General features: G+C 46.2%; 1 protein-coding gene across 2 annotated transcripts; it reads left to right on the plus strand.

Moving 5' to 3' along the window:
- The first annotated feature begins 50 nt into the window (after positions 1-50).
- On the plus strand, positions 51-19,623 carry LOC138740778 (cathepsin L-like). 2 transcript variants are annotated; one of them, XM_069893859.1, is made up of 12 exons: positions 51-147; positions 798-948; positions 2,338-2,404; positions 2,790-2,903; positions 3,289-3,452; positions 4,673-4,769; positions 4,861-4,941; positions 6,250-6,369; positions 6,973-7,037; positions 10,914-11,034; positions 11,514-11,572; positions 18,923-19,623. In XM_069893859.1, exons 2-12 carry the CDS (start codon positions 835-837, stop codon positions 18,992-18,994), a joined length of 1,074 nt encoding a protein of 357 aa, XP_069749960.1. In that variant the 5' UTR covers positions 51-147; positions 798-834; the 3' UTR covers positions 18,995-19,623. The 2 variants fall into 2 exon arrangements, with proteins under 2 accessions (XP_069749960.1, XP_069749961.1); XM_069893860.1 differs by having other exon boundaries at positions 10,914-11,004.
- Positions 19,624-26,520: the final 6,897 nt, after the last annotated feature.

The raw sequence follows: 26,520 nt of genomic DNA on the forward strand, positions 1-26,520 counted from the left end.
GTGGGCAGTGGATGGTGGGAGTCCGTTGGACGGGGGCTGATTAGTATCGGGGTGGGACGGGGTGGGGGGGGGTGGAGAGACGGGGACTATAACACGCGTGGGGGCCCTTTGCTCCACGAGAGCTGCTGGGATCCGGCAGGAGAGAGGGTGAGAGGACGGGGCATCAGGGACGGGCATGGAGGAGCCGTGGTGGGGGGGAGGGGTCTTCAGCCAGCGTTCTGCTACACACTGTTATCCAGGGACATGCTGGGGTCCAGTGGGTGAACGGAAAGGGGGGGGGGTTCGTGGGAAATGGGGGTTGATCATCCTCTCCATCTCATAGAGAGGTGAAGGGTTCGAGACTCCCTCCAGCTCTGTTCAGCCTCGCTGATGAATGGGGGACGGTGAGGGAGCTCCATCAGAGGGAAGGGTGGCGAGGGAGCTTCACCCTGAGGGAGGGTCAGTGAAGGAGTTCCACACTGAGAGAGGGTCAGTGAAGGAGCTCCACAATGAGTGAGAGTCAGTGAGGGAGCTCCACATTATGGGAGAGGTGATGGAGAGGGCGGTTCCCTGAATGACCAACGTGCAGGACTGATGCCTGATGAGAGCACCACTCCCTAGCCAGGCTGGCCTCTCTGTCCAGCACTTGGGGCTGAGTTTCTGTTCTCACCCCACGACCCTGTGATTGAGGGGTGGGATGAGAATCCCTCTCCCGCCCCTCGGACCCAGGCGGAGGTGGGTGGGGTGGATAAAGTCCGGTACAGGTGAAGGGGTTGGTCCGGCCACCGCAATCACCGTCTCCGATCCCCTGCCGACAGGTTCCTGAGTTGTCCGTTCTCAGCTACAAATCACGGAATGTCTCGGCTGCTCGCTGTCGCCTGCCTGCTCGCTGCCCACCTTCTCCGGTCGCAGGGCAGCCTCTCCGGATCACTCCCGGATGAGTTGGTCGAGGACGAGGACGAAGACATGGTGAGCGATGGTACCGGGTGGAGGGGGTGGGATCGCCCGGGGATCGAACACCCTCCATCCAGATCCACCCCCATGGATCTGATCCAGGAATCTGAATCCAGGAACGAAGGTACTGGTGACCACCCCCACACCACACCCCGCCCCGCCCCGGTGAGGTCGATGTGGGGCCCAGAAGATGCTGTTGCAGCATCAACCGCAAGATGCTCTTGCAGCGCAACGGGTCGTGCCGCTGGCTCCCAGCACTAGAGACCCGTGTTGAACCTCCTTCCCCCCCACCTCCGCCGCCGGCTGTGCGCATGTGAGAGCATGGGATTCCCCCGTCCCCAATTCAGCACGTTTAATCGCATCGTGACGCTGACACATTGCGTGAGTTCAGCCAACCTAAAAATGTTTGGCCGCTAATTTTCATTTGTCCTCGGCATCTGAAGCCTGTCATGTTGGTGTCTAAAAATACTCGGGCAGAACTGATAGATTCCGGTTGCCCCGATACCGCTTTTCCGCGGTCGCAACGTCCTAGTGAAACCTTTCACCGTGTTCGTCACCGACTGGACGAAGATCGGCAGGGAAGACTTCCATGGGCGAATGCGGGAAATGAATACCCAACCACACGTTGCACTTCACGGTTTTGGATGCTTGAAGAAGACAGGAAATCACAAAAATAGGTTAAATATAAAAAACGACACGTGATAGGAAAATTTTCAGGTGATTTTCACGATCAGCAGCGCAAAATCCATAAAATACGCTCCAAAGTGTTCTGGAAGCAAATCTTTGTCGTCCAGTGTAAACGACCACTGTAAAACGCACCCCCCGCCCCCTTCACCGATGAGTTAATGGTAGTGTGGGGGAGAATCAATTCTGAGGCGGGGGGAGAGTGACCAATGGGGTTGATCGGAGAGCTGACATAGATGGGTTGAACGACCTCCTCTGCGATAAATAATCAATGATATGAAGATGTGGGGATGAGAGAGCGTGGACTGGTGAATGGGAGTGTGGGGGAACAGAGGGAGGGGCACCAGATGTCCCTGAGGGCAATGGGACCTGGGGGGGGGGGGGGAAGGCACACGAGTCGTTGGCCTCCACTGGGAACGAGAGCGGCGGGGAGGGGGGCAGCTGGAACTGCCGAGAGCCTGGTTGTGCCACATCTGCAGGACTGGATCCAGCTGTAGCCTCCAGGCCGCAGGAAGGAGGGGACCCCGTTTTGGGGGGCGGGAGTGAATAAGGGTGGTGTTTACCTGGCCAGGGCCTGGGGGTATTCTCGTCACTGTTGGGGAGGGGTGTAATGTAACGGTCAGTGCTTCATGCCGACAGAGTCACAGGTCGGGGGCTGGGTTCCAGACTCACAGTTTCTCTCTCATCGCCCCCCCCTCCCCCCCCCCCCCCCCTCCCCAGGAGCTGCTCCGCGCGGAGTTTGAGAAATTTAAAGTGACCTACAAGAAGCTCTACGATGGAGAAGAAGGTAAGGGACGTCCGGACCCTGCCAACCTAGGAAGGGTCGGGAATGGGGGTGGGGGGGAGGTGGTGGCGATGACGAGATAGGGGCTGGAGCGACAGGATAGAGGGTAAGGGGACAGAGGGGCCGGGAACGAGGTATCCTGCCTGCACCCTTGTCAGCTGCTACTTTAAAATTACTTCCATCCCTTTACCCTCTCTCACTCTCCCTCAGTCCTCCTCTCTTACTCTCCCTCCTCTTCCTCACACATTCATTCTCTCTCCTCGTGCACCATCTCGCTCTTTTTCTTCTTTTCATACTCCCTCCCCCTCACTCTCTCTGCCCCTCTCCTCACACATCTACCTCCCTTTCCTCCTCTCACACACACACTGTCTCTGTCCTTCACCGGCAGAGGAGGAGAATCGTTTCCGGATCTTCGAGGAGAACCTGGTGAGGGCTCGGAAGTGGCAGCAGGAGGACAGAGGGACGGCCGTGTATGGCGTCAACAAATTCAGTGACATGTCAGGTACCAGCGCCCCGTGCGGCAACCATGGCGTTACAGTGGCCTCTTTTATGGGATCTGTCCAACAGCCTCCCCCCATCCCAATTAATTCTCCCTCCATTGGCGGAGGAAGGGAACCGGACAGATGCGGCAGGGCTAGCACAAAGCAAATGGGCACAATGGTCTCCTTCGGGCCTCTGAGGATTCAGTCACTCCCGGGCCAAGATCAAATAGAGTCGACCGTGTCCGGAAGAGGAAAACTGACTTTATCTGGTGTCCCCCCCCACCCCACTTCCCTCGTCCCCCTGGTCTCTCCGACACCCACCACCCCCCCCCCCCCACGGTGGTCTGACCCCAGCCGCTGTTCAGTGATTTGAAAGGCAGTTCTCTCCCTTCCCTTCCTACTCAGATGAGGAATTTGACCAATTTTACCTCAACCCTCTGATAATGAGCAACTCGTCCTGGCCGCAGGAGCACGACTGGGATCCGGAGGATGCACCCCTGGCCAACCGTTCCGTGCCCAGATGCTGGAATTGGCGGAGGATGGGGATAGTGACCCCTGTCAAAAATCAGGTACCTCCCGCCCTTCGATCCAGATCTCGCCCACGTGACGGGATTGTGGGGCTGGGATCCGCCGGAGGGAAGGGACGTGTGGGCAGGTGAGGAGGTTTCCGAGCAGGTTCCTGGCGGAGAAATCGTGTGACACCACCCACCCCACCACGATCGCCACTCCCACCAGGTTTCAAAGGAGGAGGTCACATGACTCCCCATGATCGCCACTTCTCCCAGATTCCGAGCAGGAGGTCACGTGACCCACATCCCCTGCAATCCATTCGACACAAGTCGAGCACAGGACCAGGCCCTTCGGGGTACAATGTCCGAATACAATGCCCCAGGGTCACGTGACCCTACAGAATCCCCACTCCTACCAGGTTCGAGAGGTCACATGACCTTACACAGTCCCCACTCCAACCAGGTTCCGAAGAGGAGGTTACGTGACCCAATCCGCTGCAATCCACGCCACACAAGTCGAGCACAGGACCAGGCCCTTCGGGGCACAATGTCTGCATCGAACACAATGCCGCAGTGTCACTAAAACTCTGCTACTTCTCCAACATACATTTCCCTCCAGTCCATGCATCAATCTAAAAGCTTTTTAAACACTATTCTCAACATTCCGCTTATTGCCATGTAATGACAGTTAAATATTCCACAGAATTTGCTTTCACCTGCCAGGGGACTGACACGGGGCTGTGGGCAAGAGCAGGGCAGTGGGATCAGTGTGGAGATTGATACAGGGCTATGGGGAGAGAGCGGGGCAATGAGATCAGTGTGGGGTCCGTCACCGAGCTGTGGAGAGAGAGCAGGGCAGTGAGATCAGTGTGGGAACTGATACAAGGCTGTGTGGAGAGAGCGGGGCTGTGGAATCAGTGTGGGGACTGATACAGAGATGTGGGGAGAGAGCGGGGCTGTGGGATCAGTGTGGGGACTGATATAGAGATGTGGGGAGAGAGCGGGGAAGTGGGATCAGTGTAGGGACTGATACAGGGCTGAGGGGAGAGAGCGGGCAAGTGGGATCAGTGTGGGGACTTATGCAGGGCAGCGGTGAGACACTGATAAATCGACGTGCAGTACGAATTCAAACCATTGTAACCAAATCAAATCGTAAGTGGGATCATTGTAAGTCTGGGGCTCTTTCTAAATGCACGCTTGTCGGCTGGTGATGGCCCAAGTGTCCTGTTGGCACGTTTTATTTCTCTTCGACTCTGAACGTGTCCACAATGTCTTCTCAGAGGAGGTGTGGTTCCTGTTGGGCCTTCGGTGTCACTGCCAACGTTGAGTCCCTGTGGGCCCTGAAGACCAAGAGGCTGATTTCAATGTCAGAGCAAGGTAACGGTGACCATCCCACCACCCTCAGTGTGAGAGACCATCTCTGGGTTCCTTCCCGGTATTTGACCTCTCTCCTCATTGACTTCCGCAGAACTCCTCGACTGCGACACTTACGACAAGGCCTGCAAGGGGGGGTACCCCTACAGTGCATTTTCCAGCCTCATTAAGTTGGGTAAGCGAACTCCTCTCCCCTCGGTCGGACGCGCGAGGACAGGGCCACGGTGGGGCAGCTCATGTCGAGACCCGGGAATTTCGAGCGCCCCTCTTTGTTGTAACGCCGTAAAGGCAAAACCCTGACCAGAGAGGTGTCCGTTAAAAGCATGAGGAGGAAGTCACCTGCCGCCACCCCCCCCCCCCAACCCCCAAAATACTCCTTATGCCTGCTCCATCCCCACGCACCTCCATCAGGTCAGTGGCCTGAAACGTTAGATCGGGGGTGGAAATACAGTCACTCAGGGACACCATTGAATGGTCACCTCCAGTATAATCTATAGAACCCCGGATAAAATGAGCAAGGGGAGACCATTCAGCCCCTCTGATGTGTTCTCCTACAGTTGATTCTGGAGCTGAGGGGGTTAGCCTATTGAAAATTGGACATACAGCACGGGTAACAGGCCATTTCGGCCCACGTCGCCCGATCGACCAGGAACGCAGCCGGCGGAGAGCCTGGGCAGTCCTCAAGGGATGCACGGGCTCTCGGTTCTCGCTGCTGCCGTCGGGAAAGAGGTCTCAGCGTCACAATACTCGTACCATCAGGTTCAGGAACAGCCGCTCTACCAGACTCCTCAATTTCAAACTCAATCAGAGGCTCATTTAAGGACGCTGACGTGCACACTTTATTGATTTACTTCGCTCTCTCCGTATCGCACCGTCAGTCTGTTTACATTCGTTACTGTTTGCAGTTCATTAATTTGTTTACATGTTTTACACTGTGTACGGTTTTTTTTTTGCACTACCCATTAGGGAGTAATTTTGCCCCGTCCGCATGGAAAAGGAATCTCCAGGTTGTGTGTGATGTCGTGCACACGCTCGGACAGTCAATTGGAAAATCGGACCTCCTTTCGGGAGGTTTTCTGGCCGCGCCGGCTACTCATGGGTCGAGCTGACTGCCTGGCCCCCCTAGTTCGGGGTGACCTCCGGGGCCCTTGCGATGTTGGAGCGGGAGCGCGCGGTCTGCGAGGGGCCCAGAACCGGGAACGGTTGGGGAAACCCCCGGGGATCGAGCGCGTTGTAAATAAGAATAATGGGGTTTTATTGATAATTTTTACAATCTATATTGCACAGTCAGTTTGTTTAGATTTGTGGTCTGTTTACACATTTTACGCTGTGTACAGTTTATTCTTTCCACTACCAATGAGTGGTGATTCTGCCGCGCCTCACGGGAAAAAGGGAATCTCGGGGTTATATGTGATGTCGTGATATCGTGTGGCTGCTCTGACAGTAAATCGGAAAGTCTGAACTCCGGTTTTTGCATTAACAGGGGGTATGATGTCCGAGAGAGCCTACAGGTACAGGGCCAGAAAAGGTTCATGCAGGTTTCGACGTCGTCGGTGTGTAGCAAAGATCCAATCCTATCGAAACTTGAGGCCTCACGAGTGTTGTAAGTCACTGAGCCAGTCGCGGGTCAAAGAGGCTGGGGTTTGTGCTTTTGGGAGAGGGAGAGAGAGAGGGGAAGAGTGAGGGGAGGGGGGTTATCAGCCACGGTGTGGAGTCTTCCCCGCCTCGCTCCTTCCGCCACACCTCCCCAGTCCGAAACCCCGCTCAGAGATTTTGGAAGGTCCCTCTGGTGGGTGGGGCGCCCCAGAGAAGAAGGACTTCCCCCGACGCACGGCAAGGTCCCACAAAGAGAGAGTGATGGAGGCGGTGGGGAGGTTTGCCCGTCGAAGGGGTGAGCCCGCGCCGCTTGCCCGCTGGCTGGGATGCCAACGCAGTGGGTCGAGAAGCCGCATCCCGCGGCCCCGGAGACTGGGTTCAGTCGCAAGCCTCTCTCTTTGGGGTCTGGCTGTCGTTTATCTCCCTCACCACCCGCCACCCGACCCCCTCCCCCTGCTGGCCACCTGGTTTCCTCCCACACCCCAAAGACATGCAAGTCTTCATGCCCCTTTCATGTGGGTGGGGGAGCTGAGCGGAACGGGCTGCATGATGGCCAAAGAATGGGCAGAATAGCCTTGTCTCACCCCCTTGCAACGTTCTTCTCTTTCAGATATGAAGCACTGGGTGGCGACCAATGGGCCAATTGTCATCACCATGAACGCTGCAGCCCTGAAAGTAGGTCCTCCCCCTTCATCCTGTCCCCGAGGAACTTACCGACCGTGTAGGATGGGGCATGAAGTGGCCCCTGATATTGTTGTTAAAATTTATGGGCAATTTAACATTATTTAATAGCATTGCAAAGGATTCAGGGACTATTGCTGTCAATGTTGGCCAACGTAGAATGCAAAGGATTATGGGACTGTTGCCTTATAAGCAGAACAAAGGTAAGTTCTGTCACATAACTCGCAGACTGGAGGCTTCAAGATTCCATTTATTATCGTAGTAATGGAACAGGGTCAGATTACATGAAATGCCCTTTTGATTTACCACCGGCAGGAATTGTCTAAGCGCCTCTTACTCTCAGAGAGAGGGATTCCCCCCCCCCCCCCCCCCACGGAGTCACCGAGTGTCCGTCGATTAGCCTAAGCCCCACAACCCCCACGGCAGCCACACAGTCCAAACCATCAGGAACACGAGCTCCAGATCCAAACCTCCAACACGGTCAGGGACCCTTCAAGGGCCCTCGGCACCTCCTCGCCTCTCGGTTCCGATACCTGGTACCCCTCCTAGCTTTCCCAAGCCCAGTCCGCAGCCCGGCGCGAGTCTCCCAGCAGCAGTCGCCAGCGGCCCACGGCTTCCACGGGTCACCAGCAGCCCAGCTGCGAGCGCTGGTCCCTCAGTCGCAGAGCCCTCCCCCCCACCCCCACACTGGACCGCTGCCGTGGTCACTGTCCCCACGGGTCGGCTTCTCCAGGATGTTACGATAAAGTTATGTTATCGGAGTTGTGATGTTACGATAAAATTATGTTATCAGAGTTGGGATGTTGCGGTAAAGTTATGTTATCTGAGTTGGGATGTTACGGTAAAGTTAATTTATCGGAGTTGGGGTGTTATGGTAAAGCTGTATAAGACGTTGGTGAAGCTAAATTTGGAGTATTGTTTGCAGTTTTGGTCACTGAACTTCAGGAAGGATATCAATAAGATTTAAAGAGGACCAAGAAGTTTTACTAGGAAGTTGCCTAGTCTTCAGGGACTGAGTTACAGGGCGTTACAGTCTCAGGCTTTATTCCCTGGAGCGTAGCAGAAAGAGGGGAGATTTGATACTTATGAGAGGGTGAGATAGAATAAATGTCGATAGGGTTAAGGGGAAGAGTTTAGGACGAATGCAACATGTTTTACCAGGGGTCACGAGTTCATTCCTCGCTTGGGCCTCATTTCAGTGAGGGGCGCTGGACAAAGTGGCGACTCTCTGCCTGCCTTACGGTGGACAACGTTAAAGAATTTCATGTCGGTTACATTCTGAATGTAGTTATTACATGACAACAATGGAACCTTTACCTTTTAAGGGTAAACAGGGAAAAGTCTGAACTTCTTCACACAGAGAGTGGTGGGAGTGTGGAACGAGCTGCCGGCTGAGGGCTCGATTTTAACATTTAGACAGGTACAAGGATAAGAGAGGTACAAAAGGCACCGGGCTGGGTGCAGATCCGTGGGACGAGGTTCAGGCCGTAGCAGAAGGGCCGAAGGGGCCTGTTTCTGTACGGTTCTATCAGCCAACTGTGATATACTGCTCTCAGTCCAAATTACTCTTCGTACCGCTGATTTTCAGCTAGGGAAACACCTATTTGCTGTAACTCAGACTTTGCTCCCAAAATGTCAACCTTCATTTATGGATGTTTTCTGTGAAGTACAGTGTAACTAACTCACTGAACGTGTTATCCACAGCATTTGCCACGTTGCAGATCAAGTCAATGTAATTGCCATCTGGTCCAACCCCACGAAACAGTGTCCTCCGGTCCTCGGTGTAACACACGCAGACACACAACCTGACATAGCACACACACGCGCACACAATACACATGCAGTACAAGTATTCATGCCTACAAATAAATAAATAGAAACGGTTCGGTGACTACAAGAGTCTCGGAGCGTCGTTCTCGTTGCTCGCGGGAAGAAGCTGTTCCTCGGCCTGGTGGTGTTGGCTCTGATACTCCTGCATCTCTCCCCTACCCCCCGACGGGAGCAGCTGAAAGATTTTGCGCACCCTATTCAGGTATATCACGACGATAGGGGAGGGGGGCTCCTCTCTGCCGATTCTGTGGATTGACTTCCCATTTCTCTGCAGCAACCGTTCCCGCACCATGATGCGGCCGGCATCAATAAAGGCTCCTGTAGAAAGCCGATATAAACAGTGGCCGATAGCCTCGCAGACAGATGCTCCAATCCTGCTTGTATGGGTTTGCCAACATGTCCCCATTTGAAACATTGACCGTTTCTTTTTTCACAGACGCAAACTGACCTTCTGAGTGTTTCCAGAGTTTTGGTCACCTCGCTTCGACTGGTTCAATTATTCTTAGCCTGTCGTGTCGAAGGCAATTCCGCCCAACTTCTGGTGACCACTCATTCCGCCAGACGTGTTCGTTTAATGGGCATTTCTCATGAAGCTTTCTTGACTTAGCTATTGCCAACGATCCTGATCAGAAACAGGCCCTTCAGCCCATTCAAGTCACCGACCAGAAGTAGTCCCACTTGCCCAAATGTGGCCCAGATCTCTCAAGTCTTTCCGTCCCTTAATGTCAGGGCTACTTGCATCAGGTGCTCCATTTGCGTCCTTCTCTACATCACTCCAGTGACAGTGGCCAACCATTTCTGTTCTGCGCCCCACTCCTATGCTCATATTCCATGCCCTTGTGTACCAAGACCACCGGTAGATTGAAGGAACGGCACCCGATTTTCCGTCTAGCCGCCCTCCAGCCGAGTGGCATTAAAATCGACATTTCTGATTTCCGCTGACCTGTTCCCCCCTGCAACTCTCCTTCCCCCTTCACCCGGCCATCTCATCTCCCTTGCTCGCTGCTGTCCCCTCCCTCCCTTCCTTCTCTCCTCCTGCCTTTGCGACCACCTCTCCCCCCTTTGGTTCGGATGCCTGAAAACGTCGGTGATGTATTTTTGCTACATGCGGTCCGAACTGTTGAGTTTCCCCAATCGTGCCTCAATGCAGTGCTTCTCAACCTTTTCTTGCCACAAGCCACACTATAATTTTCAGGAAAAAAAATCTTTCTCCCCACCATAAGAGGAAAAAAGTTATATCTTCCAAAGAAGGTTGAATGAAATCATTTACTGCAAGTGTATTTCAATGCAATTAAGGTCAGGAACACACATTTCATATTCAACGACTCGTCACCCCTCTCAAACACACGTTCACCCATCAGTGGGAACCTTGCCCCTGATTATTTTTGGATTCGAGGGATTAATTTTGTCCGTTTCACCCTTAAATCTCCACGTTTTGTCATTTCCAGTCGGTCCCTCTTCTCGTAAGTCACTAACGGCACTGAGGCCACTCTCCATTAAATAAGACGCTGGAAAACACCCCCTTGCTAAAGTAGTCGAGTTTGGGCCTTTCCTCTCCATCTCGATCTCCGTCCCTTTCACTTGGAGCAGAGTTTTTCATCGCGTTGCAACTCCTCTTGGAACGACCGAGAAGTCGACCAGCAAATGGCAGAGTCAATTGAGAGGGAGAATGCGTTGCCTTTAAATCACGGAGTCGACCACTGGAGTCGGTCACCAACACTTGTGAACACCGCCCCCCCACCCACCCACCCCCGTAGCACTCCGCTCGACCTCCTCCAGATGGAACAAAGCCAGCTTGCCCACCAACGAAGTCCAGCTGACATCTTCCCGCGGCTTTCTGCGCCCTGAGAGCCATTTGGCGAATCTCTGTTCACTCTCCCACTGCCCCCCGACCCCCGCTGCCGGGAGCGGGAGCGTGGCTCGCAATGAGGAGCAAGGTAGTGGGAGGGGAGGGGAGGGGAGGGGAGGGGAGCGGAGGGGGGAGCCACGGAATCTGGTACCGGAAGGAAGGAGCCTAATCTTCTCATTGCGTCTTCTCAGGGCTACAAGCGAGGGATTATCCGCCCTAATCAGTACAACTGTCCGTCTAGCAAAATGAATCACGTGTTGATGGTCGTGGGATACGGGGTCCGTGAGTATTCACCTTCCATCCCTGGGGCGGGTGAGTATTCACCTTCCATCCCCCGGGGCCCGGGCGTATTCACCTTCCATCCCCAGGGGTCCGTGAGTATTCACCTTCCATCCCCAGGGCCGACACCGCGCTGTGGGCTTGGCTCCCTGCAATCGTTCATGTTGGAATTGGAAATAGAACGTTGCAGCACACTGATAAGTCCCTTCGGCCCTTCTGGTCTGTGCCGAGCCCAGTCCCACTGATCTGCGCCCAGCCCGTCCGCACACCTATCCAAAGTCTTCTTAAATGTTAAACTGGTGCCTGCATTTGAAACCTTCTCCCCTTTTCGACGTTTCACACCCCCTCCCCTTCCCAGTGTCCAAGCTTAGCTTCGTCTCCCCTATCTCTGCATTTACCGGGGCCGTCCCACGCCCCGCGTCACCCAGCTGCAGGGATTGGGGTCAGGTGAGAATGGTGGAGGGGAGGGGGTTGAAAAGGGAAAGGGTTACTCTGTTCTTCTCCTGTTTCAGGAAGAAATATTCCGTACTGGACTTTAAAGAACTGCTGGGGAAAGAACTGGGGAGAGAATGTAAGTGCTTTCCATTACAGATACAAAAATAAAGGGTGTCGGCTGAGAGGCCATTCACTCCATCCTATCCATGTTGGCCTTAAAAGAACATTACGTTTTTTTCTCCGACCCAGTTCTGACTCGGTTCCCTGTGGGTCAGGACTTCTCGATGGACTGACTCCCCTGTCCACTCCTCCCTCCCTCTCCCCAACCGGGGACGGCAAGAGATGCTCCACTATGCCCGCCCCCTCCTCCCTCGCCGTCAATTTGGGGCCCCCAAACAGTCCTACCCGAGCGAAGCGACGCCTCACTTGCGCATCTGCTGGGGGGAGGGGGGTCGTCCACTGCATGAGGCGCTCCCGCTGCGTCGGAGAGACCGGCGTGGGCTGGGAGATCGCTTCACCACGCACCTCGGCTCCATTCCGCCTGGAACACCCGGCGGCTACCTATTTCGGTAACCCCGCCCCCATTCCCTCGCTTCCGTGTCTGTCCAGGGTCTCATGCACTGCCAGATACCCGCAAATTGGAGGAACAAACCCTCACCTTCCGTCCGGGTGCCCTTCTCTGTCCCCTTCCCTCTGGTTCTCCCTCTCTCCCCCACCCCTTGTCTTTCTTCCCCAGAGCCAAAATCAATCCTCACCTTTATCTTATATTGTTACGAGTCCAGACTACCCCAAATCCTAGCAGCAATAGATATGCACCACGACAAAGGGTTACTTAAATGAAAGTTGCTTTTAATTATCTTTAAACATGGAAATGGAATCAAACGTTAACTTATCACTATTGACTCACTTTATCCCCTTCTAATTCTAAGCGCACGTGTGTGTGTAAGTTCTTTGGTTCACAGTCCAATCTCACGGGTTGCAGGCAATTCTTGTACTGTGCACAGAAGTTAACATTAATAAAGTTCACCAGGCTTTGGTGCTTAACAGGCAAATAGTTACCACTCAGAAGGGTTTTTTTTTAAATTTTTTATTTTTCACACCATAAATCACATTAACCATGATACACACTTTTTCCTTTTCACACATATACAGTGCCATTTTGTCACTCCCCCCCAACTCCCATCCCACCCTCCCTACCTCCCCCCTCCCGTCCATTTAAGGTACAAAATCTAGGATACATTAAACCAGTCAGACAATGTTGTCATTCAATAAAAATACACCAGAAATTCCACTGAGTCCATTATTTTCATTTCCTTTTCCTTCCGTTAACTTAGGTAGTGATTGTTTTCGCTATTGTGTTTCATGTAAGGCTCCCATATTTGTTTGAATATTTCAATATTATTTTTTAAACTATATGTTATTTTTTCTAATCGAATACATTTATTCATTTCTATATACCATTGTTGTATTTTCAAATTATCTTCCAATTTCCAGGTTGACATAATACATTTTTTTGCTACGGCTAGAGCTATCTTAACAAATCTTTTTTGTGCATCCTCCAAATCAATTCCAAATTCTTTGTTTTTTATGTTAAAGATCTCTGGATTCTTTGGTATATTGTTTTCTGTTATTTAATATCTGATTTAGATCTTCCCAAAATTTTTCTACTTTCTCACATATCCAGATTGCATGAATTGTTGTTCCCATGAATTGTTGTTCCCATTTCTTTTTTACATCGAAAACATCTATCAGATACTGTTGGGTCCCATTTATTTAACTTTTGAGGTGTAATGTATAGCCTGTGTATCCAGTTATATTGTATCATACGTAACCTCGTGTTTATTGTATTTCTCATTGTTCCAGAGCAGAACTTCTCCCATGTTTCCTTCTTTATCTTTATATTTAAACCTTGTTCCCATTTTTGTTTAGTTTTACCATTTGTTTCCTCATTCTCCTTTTCTTGCAGTTTAATATACATATTTGTTATAAATCTTTTGATTATCATTGTATCTGTAATCACATATTCAAAGTTACTTCCCTCTGGCAAACTCAGACTGCTTCCTAATTTATCCTTCAAGTAGGATCTCAATTGGTAATATGCCAGCACTGTATCTTGAGTTATATTGTATTTATCTTTCATTTGTTCAAAGGATAAGAATCTATTTCCTGAAAAACAATTTTCTATTCTTTTAATCCCTTTTTTCTCCCATTCTCTAAAGGAAAGGTTATCTATTGTAAAAGGGAGTAACTTGTTTTGCGTCAATATTAGTTTTGGTAATTGATAATTTGTTTTATTTCTTTCTACATGAATCTTCTTCCAAATATTGAGTAGATGATGTAATACTGGAGAACTTCTATGTTGTACCAATTTTTCATCCCATTTATATAATATGTGTTCAGGTATCTTTTCCCCTATTTTATCTAATTCTAATCTAGTCCAATCTGGCTTTTCCCTTGTTTGATAAAAATCTGATAGGTATCTTAATTGTGCGGCTCTATAATAATTTTTAAAGTTTGGCAGTTGTAAGCCTCCTTGTTTATACCATTCTGTTAATTTATCTAGTGCTATCCTCGGTTTCCCCCCTTTCCATAAAAATTTCCTTATTATTTTCTTTAACTCCTTGAAGAATTTCTCTGTCAGTTGTATTGGCAATGCCTGAAATAGGTATAATATCCTTGGAAAAATGTTCATTTTAATACAGTTTATCCTTCCTATTAGTGTTAGTGGTAAATCTTTCCAATGCTCTAAATCGTCCTGTAATTTTTTCATTAGTGGATAATAATTGAGTTTAGAGAGTTGGCCGAGATTTTTATTTATTTGCACACCTAGGTATCTTATTGCTTGCATTTGCCATCTAAATGGTGATTCCTTCTTAAATTTTGAGAAATCCGCATTTTTCATAGGCATTGCTTCACTTTTATTTACGTTTATCTTGTAACCCGACACTTCTCCATATTCCTTCAATTTCTTATATAATTCTTTTATTGATAGTTCTGGTTCTGTTAAGTATACTATAACATCATCCGCAAATAAACTGATTTTATATTCCTTGTCTTTTATTTTTATCCCTTTTATATTATTTTCTGTTCTTATCAATTCTGCTAATGGTTCTATAGCTAACGCAAACAATAAAGGTGATAGTGGGCATCCCTCCCGTGTTGACCTGCTTACGTTAAATTGCTTTGATACATGTCCATTTACTGTCACTTTCGCTAATGGTCCCTTATATAATGCTTTAATCCAATTAATATACTTCTCCGGTAAACTGAATTTTTGCAATACTTTGAACAAATAATTCCATTCTACTCTGTCAAAGGCCTTCTCTGCGTCTAAAGCAACTGCTACTGTTGGTGCTTTATTCCCTTCTACTGCATGAATTAAGTTAATAAATTTACAAATATTGTCTGTTGTGCGTCTTTTTTTGACAAATCCAGTTTGGTCTAGATTTACCATTTTCGGTACATTGTCTGCTAATCTGTTTGCTAATAGTTTAGCTATTATCTTATAATCTGTGTTAAGTAAAGATATTGGTCGATATGACGCTGGTGTGAGTGGATCTTTCCCTTACTTTAGTATTACTGTAATTATTGCTGTTTTACATGAATCTGGTAAGCTTTGTGTTTTATCAATCTGGTTGATTATTTCCAGGAGGGGCGGAATTAATAAGTCTTTAAATGTTTTATAGAATTCTATTGGGAATCCATCCTCTCCTGGTGTCTTATTATTTGGTAATTTTTTTATTATCTCTTGTATTTCTACTATTCCAAATGGCTCTGTTAATTTATTTTGTTCCTCTATTTGTAGTTTTGGTAGTTCAATTTTAGTTAGAAATTCATCTATTTTCCCTTCTTTCCCTTCGTTTTCAGTTCGGTATAATTGTTCATAGAATTCTCTAAAGTTTTCCTTAATTTCTTTTGGATTATATGTAATTTGTTTGTCTTTTTTCCTTGATGCCAATACCATTTTCTTAGCTTTTTCTGTCTTAAGCTGCCATGCTCGGATTTTGTGCGTTTTTTCACCTAGTTCATAATATTTCTGTTTTGTCATTATATTCTTCTCCACCTTATATGTTTGTAGTGTTTCATATTTTATTTTTTTATCCGCCAATTCTCTTCTTTTAGTTGTATCTTCCTTCATTGCTAATTCTTTTTCTATATTTACTATTTCCCTTTTCAACTGCTCTGTTTCCTGATTATAGTCTTTTTTCATCTTGGTTACATAACTTATTATTTGCCCTCTAATGAATGCTTTCATTGCATCCCATAGTATAAACTTATCTTTCACTGATTTCGTATTTATTTCAAAATACATTTTAATTTGACTTTCAATAAATTCTCTAAAATCCTGCCTTTTAAGTAACATGGGGTTTAATCTCCATCTATACATTCTTGGAGGGATGTCCTCTAACTTTACTGTCAATATTAAGGGTGAATGGTCCGATAGTATTCTAGCTTTATATTCTGTTTTTCTTACTCTATCTTGCATACGAGCTGATAACAAAAATAGGTCTATTCTTGAGTATGTTTTATGTCTAGCCGAGTAATATGAATATTCCTTTTCCTTTGGGTGTTGTTTCCTCCATATATCCAAAGTTGCATTTCTTCCATCGATTTAATTATATAAATTTGGTTACTTTGTTCTTTCTGTTAATTATTTTCCCAGTTTTGTCCATATTTGAATCCAAATTCAGGTTGAAATCCCCTCCTATTAATATGTTCCCTTGCGTATCTCCCTGCTGGATCTATCATTTCCTCTTCTATGTTAAATGGCACATTTTTACAAATTAATATAGCTACTCCTCTTGCTTTTGAATTATACGATGCTGCTGTTACGTGTCCTACCCAATCTCTCTTTAATTTCTTGTGCTCCAATTCAGTTAAATGTGTTTCTTGCACAAATGCTATATCAATTTTTTCTTTTTTCAGTAAATTTAGCAGTTTCTTCCTTTTAATTTGGTTATGTATTCCATTAATATTTAAAGTCATATAGTTCAACGTAGTCATTTTATACTTTGTTTATCTTCCCTTTCCGTTTCTCCATCATTACCTTTCCTTCTTATCCATTTCTGTTTTCTTGTTTTGAACCCTTTATAAGACAACATTCCTAAAACATCAAACATTTTCCTTATTCTCCTATTTAAAACTTCTTTAGCCCCAATCTCCCCTTCCCCTCCTGAGTTGTCCTTTATCCCTTGTTGGACAACCACATCTCCCCTCTCCATTTGGATTTGCGAATTCACTCGCAAACGTCAGCTGATTTTTTTAGTGACCATAACTCCTCCCCACCCCGCCCCCCCAGAAAAGATTTCACTTTTCATATGTAACAAAGGTCACTCTTTTAATTCCCTCCTTATTCCCTCTATTCCATTTCCTTCCCTTATTAATTCTTGTCTATACTCTCTATATTTTCCTCTAAATACGGATGCATTCATGTATGCACACTATACATATACACACATATACCTCTTTACCCACATACATATAAATAGTGGTCATTTTTACTCTTATTACATGTCTTCATTTCTCTGTTTGTTTTGTAGTTGTTCTGCAAATTTCCTTGCTTCCTCTGGATCCGAGAATAGTTTTTGTCCATAAGATTGTTTTCGCTGTATTGAACTCCTTCCTCTTCTTCAGGAGTTCAAAACTTATATCTGGATAAATGAAGATTTTTCGCCCTTTGTACTCCAATGGCTTGTTGTCCTCTCTTACTTTTTCCATTGTTTTCTCCAGTACATTTGCTCTTGTAGTATATCTTAGGAATTTTACTAAAATAGATCTTGGCTTTTGTTGTGGTTGTGGTTTAAAGGCCAATGCTCTATGTGCCCTTTCTATTTCCATTTCTTGCTGTAGTTCTGGACATCCTAGGAACCTAGGGATCCAATCTTTTATAAACTCTCTCATATTCTTGCCTTCTTCATCTTCCTTAAGGCCCACTATCTTTATGTTATTTCTTCTGTTATAATTTTCCATTATATCTATTTTCTGAGCTAACAGCTCTTGTGTCTCTTTAACTTTTTTATTAGATTCCTCTAATTTCTTTTTTAAGTCCTCTACCTCCATTTCTACTGCTGCTTCTCGTTCTTCCACCTTGTCCATTCTTTTTCCCATTTCTGATAAGGTCATATCTATTTTATTCATTTTCTCTTCTGTATTGTTTATTCTTCTTCTTAAATCATTAAATTCTTGCGCTTGCCATTCTTTAAATGACTCCATGTATTCTTTAATAAGAGAAAGTATATCCTTTGTCTTGCCTTTCCCTTCTTCTTCTATTTCACTGTACTCTTCCTCTTCTTCTTCCTCTGGGTTGGCCATCTGTTGTTCCTTTGTTGTCCTTTTCTTCTCTTCTTTCTTGTTTTCGTTGTCTTCTGTGTTCTCCTCTTGCTGCTGCTGTTCTGCAGCTGTCGTTGCCGGCTGTGGAGATCGACTCCCCAGCTTGTCAGCCCTCCCGTCGGTGTGTTTTTTTGCATGCGTGGTTGCGCACTTTTACTCGGCTCAGCGGGCCATTTTTGTAGTCCACTTTCTACCGACCTGAGGGAGCGGGTTTCTCTCTCCACCGCGGGCCTCTTCGAACAGGTAAGGCCTTCTCCTTCTTCTTACGTTGTCTTCTCTTCCTCTCTTCTTACCGTTGGTTTCGATTTTTCACCACTCAGAAGGGTTCTTGTTGGTCTTGAGGGAGAGAGTTTTTCTTGTTTCAGGTCACCCCAGAGTTCCGTTTTGTTTCTCCTATTCCAAGAGAAACACCGGACAGCCAGTCCTCTCCTTTGACCAGGCCGTCTTCCAAAGCTTGCCAACTTGTCCCTCTGGAACCGATGTCTGTGCCTCTCCTCTCTCTCTTTCTCACTCCCTCCTCTCTGAGATCAAAGCCTGCTTTTTTTTCTCTGCTCTCTGCCTGCAAAGATCACATGACCCTGCAGACAGAGTCCTGTTTTCCAGACAAAGCTGCTACTGCCTGTTGTCACATTTGTTGCCTTTTGCAAAGGACAGTCCGTCATGATTCCGTGAGCACTTGCAAACACTCCTGCAAAATCTCTGTGTTTTTAAGTGTTTGTGTGTGACCTGCTCTAACAAACTTTTTCCAATTTATCTCCCCAACACCTCGATATACTCAGTTTTAATATCCATTTAACACCTTTTGGCTGCTGGTCTGGACACCTCCCCCTCCCTTTCTCTCTTACATCTTATACCTTGAGGAAGGGGCTCAGGCCTGAGATTTCAGTCGGACACCTTTATCTCCTGTGGACGCTGCGAGCCCGGCTAAGTTCCTCCAGCATTTTTGCGTGATTTTACTCCAGGCTGTCGTGTTTCACTCCACTCCATTTCCCCACAGTTGCTACTCTCCACTGACCCCGTCTCTCTGAATCTGATCCAGCTCAGTCCAACGTCCCTTAAGTGGCCCAAGGAAATGACCTTGGCACCCCCCACCCCCCACCACCACCACTGTCCCCGTCAAAAGGCAGGAATCACTGGCTGTTCTGTCTCCTGACAGGGATATTTCCGGATAGCCCGCAACGAGAAGGCTTGTGGTATAAACAAGTACCCTACCTCTGCCATCATCTAGTCGGGAACAGCTGACGCGGACTGCCGACAACCCCGGTTGTCTCGAGGCGGCGTTGCGATGGATGGAAGACACACACACTCCATCCACCCTACATGTTTATAGCTTAGCACGGTGTTTCCAACCCTGTGGGTCACTCCTATCTCAGCTCACCATCACCCGCCCCCCCCCCACCCCAGTTCAACAACGGTGGCAACCCCATCAGTCACTTGGGGACACGGGGCAATGTTGAAACCTGCCTCCCTGGAACGAACCCACACCCCATATTAGTCTGGTCCGAGGTACTGGGAGACCACTCCACCTCAGCTAATATGACCCCTTGTTGTTGCCACACTGATGAGGCACCAAAGGCAAAGTTCCTTTGGAATTCTGGCCCATGGGGAAGGCATGAGGTCAAAGGCAACTTTCATTAGTTTGTAGCAACAATTGGGATGGGCCAGGTCGAATAGTTCCCACTGGGAATGGGTTGATTCGTTAGAACGTATTGGGAAGGGATTGATCCACTGGGCTGGTTTTTCGTGGGGGAGGGATTGGTCCATTTCCCTGTGGCCCTGAATGGCAAGGCGGTGACTGTACCAGATGGTGCCTGAAGGGCATTGCAATTGCTCAATAAAGCAGCTTGTTCAATATTGTTTCTGTGTTTCATGAGTGATGTCTCCAGCAGTCCCACTGCACGTCCATCAGATTTGGGGGTAGATCATCACCCCCCACCCTGACCTTGGGCTGTGTCATTTTCCTGGGAGTACCACCGCCAGCGGCAATCCTGGGCATACTCTCATCCTTCCACCTTCACCCTGGTAGATACGGGCGCAGGAACGGGCCATTCAAGACTGGCCAGGGACTTTCGCAACCTCAGCTCCGCACTCCCATCAGTCCTGGAGAACCTGCTGCTGCCTGCATCAGCATGGGTCCACAGTCAGCACCTTGTTGCATAAACCGTCAAACCTCTGATGGAAACACATTTCACCTCATCTCTGCATTGTTCCATAAACCATCAAGCCTCTGGTGGAAACACATTTCATCTCATCTCTGCCTTGTTCCATAAACCATCAAACCTCTGATGGAAACACATTTCACCTCATCTCCGCCTTGTTCCATAAACCATCAAACCTCTGATGGAAACACATTTCACCTCATCTCCGCCTTGTCCCATAAACCATCAAACCTCTGATGGAACCACATTTCACCTCATCTCTGCCTTAAACGGATGGTGTCCTCGTGTTAAACCTGGCTCTAAATTCTCCAGCAGGAGGAAATGTCCTCTCCATATGCAGGCCCCCTCAGGACCTTGCACGTAAGAATCACCTCCTCTCCCCCTCATCTAAAATCCAGGGGGTACAAGCTCGTCCTGTACGAAGTCTCTTATTTCAAGTATCGTTCCGATGAATCCCTTCCTTCGCTCTGGAACGGCTTACAAACAAGTCAAGAACCCCCTCACTCATTTATTCCAGCAGCCCACTTTCTGGCCCCCTTACCTCTGGCGCCCCAGTTAATTGGCCGTGTGGGGTCCTGAGACACCTTGCGCCATTTTCACTGGGCCCAACCTAATTGCTTTTCCGCAACACAGTTCAGCCCCGGGGATCGGAGTGTTCGACCTTCCAACGGGAAGCGGGCGACTTTCTGCTGTCGCTTTCCCACTGGTTTTACCAGCACCCCGGCGGGATGGGGGTGGGGGAGGTAGAGGCAGTAAATCCTCAGCGTGAAATGACGTCCCTGACACCAGCGTTCAGACCGCGTTCCTTTTCCACTGGTCCCTGTTGTGGTTAATTCCCTTTACTATTCACTGGACCTAGCATTGCATTCTTCAACCCCCCACACACCTCCCATCTCATCGGCTCACCGCCAGATGGGGGACCCTGATGCTCTCACTCTCCTCCTCCCCCCGCTTCCGAAATCCATCACCCGCAGACTGAGGCTTAACACACCCTTGGCACGCGCGCTCTTCCACCCGAATCGTTGACGTCTGGGCTTCTCAAACCTCTTAACTCACGGAACCCTTTGGGGAGCACTTGGAAATTGCAGAACCCCAATCGTCATTTCCAGTTTAAAAGGCCTGGGAGAAACACCAGCCAATAAATCAATACACCCGAGATTGTCAGACGTCGGAAGCTAAGCGGGCTAAGGCGTGGTCAGTAATTGGAGGGGAGACCACCCAGGAACACCAGGGGCGGTGGGTGTCTGTGAGAGGCTGGACAAAGGGGCAGCCTGACACCAGACAAAAGTTAATGGGGAGAGGTGGGAGGTAGGGAGTGGGAGAGTGAGCGAGCGAGCGGGAGGGTCAGAGGGAGGGAGCAAGAAAGGGGGTGATGGAGGGGGGTGGGAGGAAGTGAGAGTGCAAGAGGGAGGTGGGTGGGTGAGAGGGAGGAGGGAGCAAGCGAGGGGGAGGGAGGGTGGAAGTGAGAGAGGGAGGGAGTGATCAAGTAGGCGAGGGAGGGAGTCATTTTAAATTTTATAAATGTGGCCAGCCTCATGCTTAAAGAAATCCAAGTCCCATCGCGGCCGGACGCCATTTTGTTTTGTTCGCGTCAAGGCCACTGTTTAGAAACACAGGTAAAAAGTAATTCAAATTAAATAAAAACAAGTTTTTAAATTTTTATTTTTTAGTACACATTTTGGGGACACGCTGGCTTACGCCATCAGCACTGCTCCCCATGCCGGCAAGCTCTCAACCAGGACAGCCTCCCCTCCACCCCCACCCCCATCATCTAAATTCCACAGGATACAAGCTCAGCCTGGTCGACCTTCCCTTATTTCAAGTATCGTTCAAGAATATTGTCACACCGATGTGGTCTGACCCATACCATGTACAACTGACGTATTGAGGAATAACATCCCGCCTTCTGCGTTCAGTTCACCTCACAATATCTTGAGTGAGGCCGCTGACAAGGTCCCACGTGGGAGGTCAGCCAGGAAGGTTCAGGCGCTGGCTATCTGTGGTGACGTAGCGAACCAGATTAAACAATGGCTGGATGGGGAAGCCAGCGAGTAGTGGATGATTGCTTCTCAGACTGGAGGTCGGTGACGAGCGGAGTACCTCGGGGATCGGTGCTAGATCCACTGCTATTTGTCATATATATTAACGATCGAGATGAGAGGGTGGCAATTTGGATTAGTAAATTTGCAGATGATCCAAAGGTTGGTAGTATTGTGGACATCGAGGAAGATTATCAAAGCTTACAGGGTGATATCGGACAGTTAGAAGCGTGGGCTGGAAGATGGCAGATGGAATTTAATACTGATAAATGTGAGGTGCTACATTTTGGTTGGACTAATCAAAATACACGTTAAATGGTAGAGAAATGAAGAATGCAGTAAAACTAAGGGATTTAGGAGTCAAGAAGGCAATTTAGTATGTTGGCTTTCATAAATCAGAGTATTGAACACAGGAGTTGGGATGTTATGTTGAATTTGTATAAGGCATTGGTGAGACCAAATTTGGAATATTGTGTGCAGTTTTGGTTACCAAGTTAAAGGGAGGACATTAACAGTAGAGAGAGAGGTTTACGAGAATATTGCTGGGATTTCAGGGTTCGAGTTACAGGGGGGGGTTGAGGAGGCTGGGACTTTATTCCCTGGAGTGTAGAAGGTTGAGGTATTCAAAATGATAAGGGGGACGGATGGAGTCAACATGGACGGGCTCTTTCCACTGAGAGTGGGGAAGATTCAAACAAGGAGGCACGGATTGAGAGTAAAAGGGGAAACGTGAGGGAGAATTTCTTCATGCAAAGGGTGGTGAGGTGTGGAATGAACTTCCAGCAGTGACGGTAGAAGTGAGATGGATGCTAATATTCACGGAACGGTTGGATAGGTATATGGACAGGAGAGGTTATGGGCCGAATGAATGGCCAGTGGGACCAGGTGGGAGAGGTTGTTCAGGACGGACTAGAATCGCCAAACTGGCCTGTTTCTATGTTGTAAATGGTTATACGTAAAATACCACATCTCTTTGGATTATGTTTGAAATATTGGTTTTATATATTTTTTAAAGGGTGAACAAGTAGATGTGATATACTGAGATGCAGGAAATTAAGGCCTTTAACTGCCATGCTCACACTTTATGCACTCTCTCCCCTAACTCATAATAACATTGATTAGTCCTCTGTAAAAGCCTTTCAAATTTATGTTTGCAACGAATTATACTGCAGTTTTTAATTTACTAATTGTAAATCTTTCTCCAGAACTTCGGTCTCCTTCTGCAACTTGTCAGCTTCAGCCATTCACTGGTTCTCAACTTTAACTGTGTAACTAATAATTTGTCCCCGTAAATAAGCTTTCAAACAGTCCCATAAGACAAATTTAGAATCAACTGAGCCCACATTTATCTTCAAAAAACTTTAGATGTGATCCCATGTAAACTTACAAAATTTCAGATCTTTAAGTAAGAATTAATTAAAACGTGACCTGTGCACATTTTCCATCCTCTCTGAAACACTACAAGTAATTAATAACAAGGAGTGATCAGAGAATATCCTCCATTTGTTCACAGCTTCCATAATTTAACCTTGCAATTGCACTAACACTAAAATCAAATCTATTCTTGAAAAAGAATCAAGCCGAAATGAGTAAAATGAAAATTCTTTTCCTTTAGGATTTAATTTCCTCCATATATCTACTAAATTCAACTCCTTCATTAAGACCATCGACTGTTTAGCCATCTTAGATCTAATTATCATTTTAGGAGATTTATCCAATAATGGATCGTAACAACAATTAAAGTCACCTCCTATCATAATTCTATCATAAGCCTAATTCAAATTAAGAAAGGAATCCACCATAAATTGTTTGTCATCAACATTTGGAGCATAATCATTCATTAAAGTCTAAGATTCTGAAAAACTTGTACAATTAACAATCAAAGGTCTACCAGCCGCTTCAAAAACTGATTCCAATTTAAAAGATAATTTCTTATTAACCAAAGTAGCGACCCCTCTTGCTTTAGAATGAAGAGATGATACTACCTGCCCGACCAAATCTCTTTTCAAGTTATGATGCTCTTTCTCAGTCAAATAAGATTCCTGCAAAAAAGCCACGTTTACCTTCAATTTTCTTTTAATTAATTTATTTATTTTTCACACCATAAATCACATTAGCCATGATACACAATTTTTCCTTTCCACACATATACAGTGACATTTTCTCCCCCACCCCTCCCTCCTCCCAACCCACACCCCCCCCCCCCACCCCCCTCCCATCCATTTAAGGTATACAATCTAGGATACATTAAACCAGTCAGACAATGTTGTCACTCAACAAAAATACACCAGAAATTCTACTGAGTCCATTCTTTTCTTTCCTTCTCCTTCCATCAACTTAGGTAATGATTGTCCCCAGTAGGTTTTCGCTATTGTATTTAATGTAAGGCTCCCATATTTGTTCAAATATTTCAATATTATTTCTTAAACTAAATGTTATTTTTTCTAATGGAATACATTTATTCATTTCTATATACCATTGCTGTATTTTCAAATTATCTTCCAATTTCCAGGTTGACATAATACATTTTTTTGCTACGGCTAGAGCTATCTTAACAAATCTTTTTTGTGCATCCTCCAAATCAATTCCAAATTCTTTGTTTTTTATGTTACTTAGGAGGAAGATCTCTGGATTCTTTGGTATATTGTTTTCTGTTATTTTATTTAATATCTGATTGAGATCTTCCCAAAATTTTTCTACTTTCTCACATGTCCAGATTGCATGAATTGTTGTTCCCATTTCTTTTTTACATCGAAAACATCTATCAGATACTGTTGGGTCCCATTTATTTAACTTTTGAGGTGTAATGTATAGTCTGTGTATCCAGTTATATTGTATGATACGTAGCCTCGTATTTATTGTATTTCTCATCGTTCCGGAACATAATTTCTCCCATGTTTCCTTTTTTATTTTATATTTAAATCTTGTTCCCATTTTTGTTTAGTTTTACCATTTGTTTCCTCATTCTCCTTTTCTTACAGTTTAATATACATATTTGTTATAAATCTTTTGATTATCATTGTATCTGTAATCACATATTCAAGGTTACTTGCCTCTGGCAAACTCAAACTGCTTCCTAATTTGTCCTTCAAGTAGGATCTCAATTGGTAATATGCCAGCGCTATATCTTGAGTTATATTGTACTTATCTTTCATTTGTTCAAAGGATAAGAATCTATTTCCTGAAAAACAATTTTCTATTCTTTTAATCCCTTTTTTTTCCCATTCTCTAAAGGAAAGGTTATCTATTGTAAAAGGGAGTAACTTGTTTTGCGTCAATATTAGTTTTGGTAATTGATAATTTGTTTTATTTCTTTCTACATGAATCTTCTTCCAAATATTGAGGAGATGATGTAATACTGGAGAACTTCTATGTTGTACCAATTTTTCATCCCATTTATATAATATGTGTTCAGGTATCTTTTCCCCTATTTTATCTAATTCTAATCTAGTCCAGTCTGATTTTTCCCTTGTTTGATAAAAATCTGATAGGTATCTTAATTGTGTGGCTCTATAATAATTTTTAAAGTTTGGCAGTTGTAAGCCTCCTTGTTTATACCATTCTGTTAATTTATCTAGTGCTATCCTCGGTTTCCCCCCTCTCCATAAAAATTTCCTTATTATTTTCTTTAACTCCTTGAAGAATTTTTCTGTCAGTTGTATTGGCAATGCCTGAAATAAGTATAATATCCTTGGAAAAATGTTCATTTTAATACAGTTTATCCTTCCTATTAGTGTTAGTGGTAAATCTTTCCAATGCTCTAAATCGTCCTGTAATTTTTTTCATTAGTGGATAATAATTGAGTTTATATAGTTGGCCGAGATTTTTATTTATTTGTACACCTAGGTATCTTATTGCCTGCATTTGCCATCTAAATGGAGATTCCTTCTTAAATTTTGAGAAATCCGCATTATTCATAGGCATTGCTTCACTTTTATTTACGTTTATCTTGTAACCCGACACTTCTCCATATTTCTTCAATTTCTTATATAATTCTTTTATTGATAGTTCTGGTTCTGTTAAGTACACTATAACATCATCCACAAATAGACTGATTTTATATTCCTTGTCTTTTATTTTTATTCCTTTTATATTATTATCTATTCTTATCAATTCTGCTAATGGTTCTATAGCTAACGCAAACAATAAAGGTGATAGTGGGCATCCCTACCGCGTTGACCTGCTTAAGATAAATTGCTTTGATACATGTCCATTTACTGTCACTTTCGCTAATGGTCCCTTATATAATGCTTTAATCCAATTAATATACTTCTCCGGTAAACTGAATTTTTGCAATACTTTGAACAAATAATTCCATTCTACTCTGTCAAAGGTCTTCTCTGCGTCTAAAGCAACTGCTACTGTAGGTCCTTTATTTCCTTCTACTGCATGAATTAAGTTAATAAATTTACAAATATTGTCTGTTGTGCGTCTTTTTTTGATAAATCCAGTTTGGTCTAAATTTACCATTTTCGGTACATGCTCTGCTAATCTGTTTGCTAATAGTTTAGCTATTATCTTATAATCTGTGTTTAGTAAAGATATTGGTCTATATG

The sequence above is a fragment of the Narcine bancroftii genome, chromosome 8 (genome assembly GCF_036971445.1).
Source record: "Narcine bancroftii isolate sNarBan1 chromosome 8, sNarBan1.hap1, whole genome shotgun sequence".
Lineage (NCBI taxonomy): Eukaryota > Metazoa > Chordata > Chondrichthyes > Torpediniformes > Narcinidae > Narcine > Narcine bancroftii.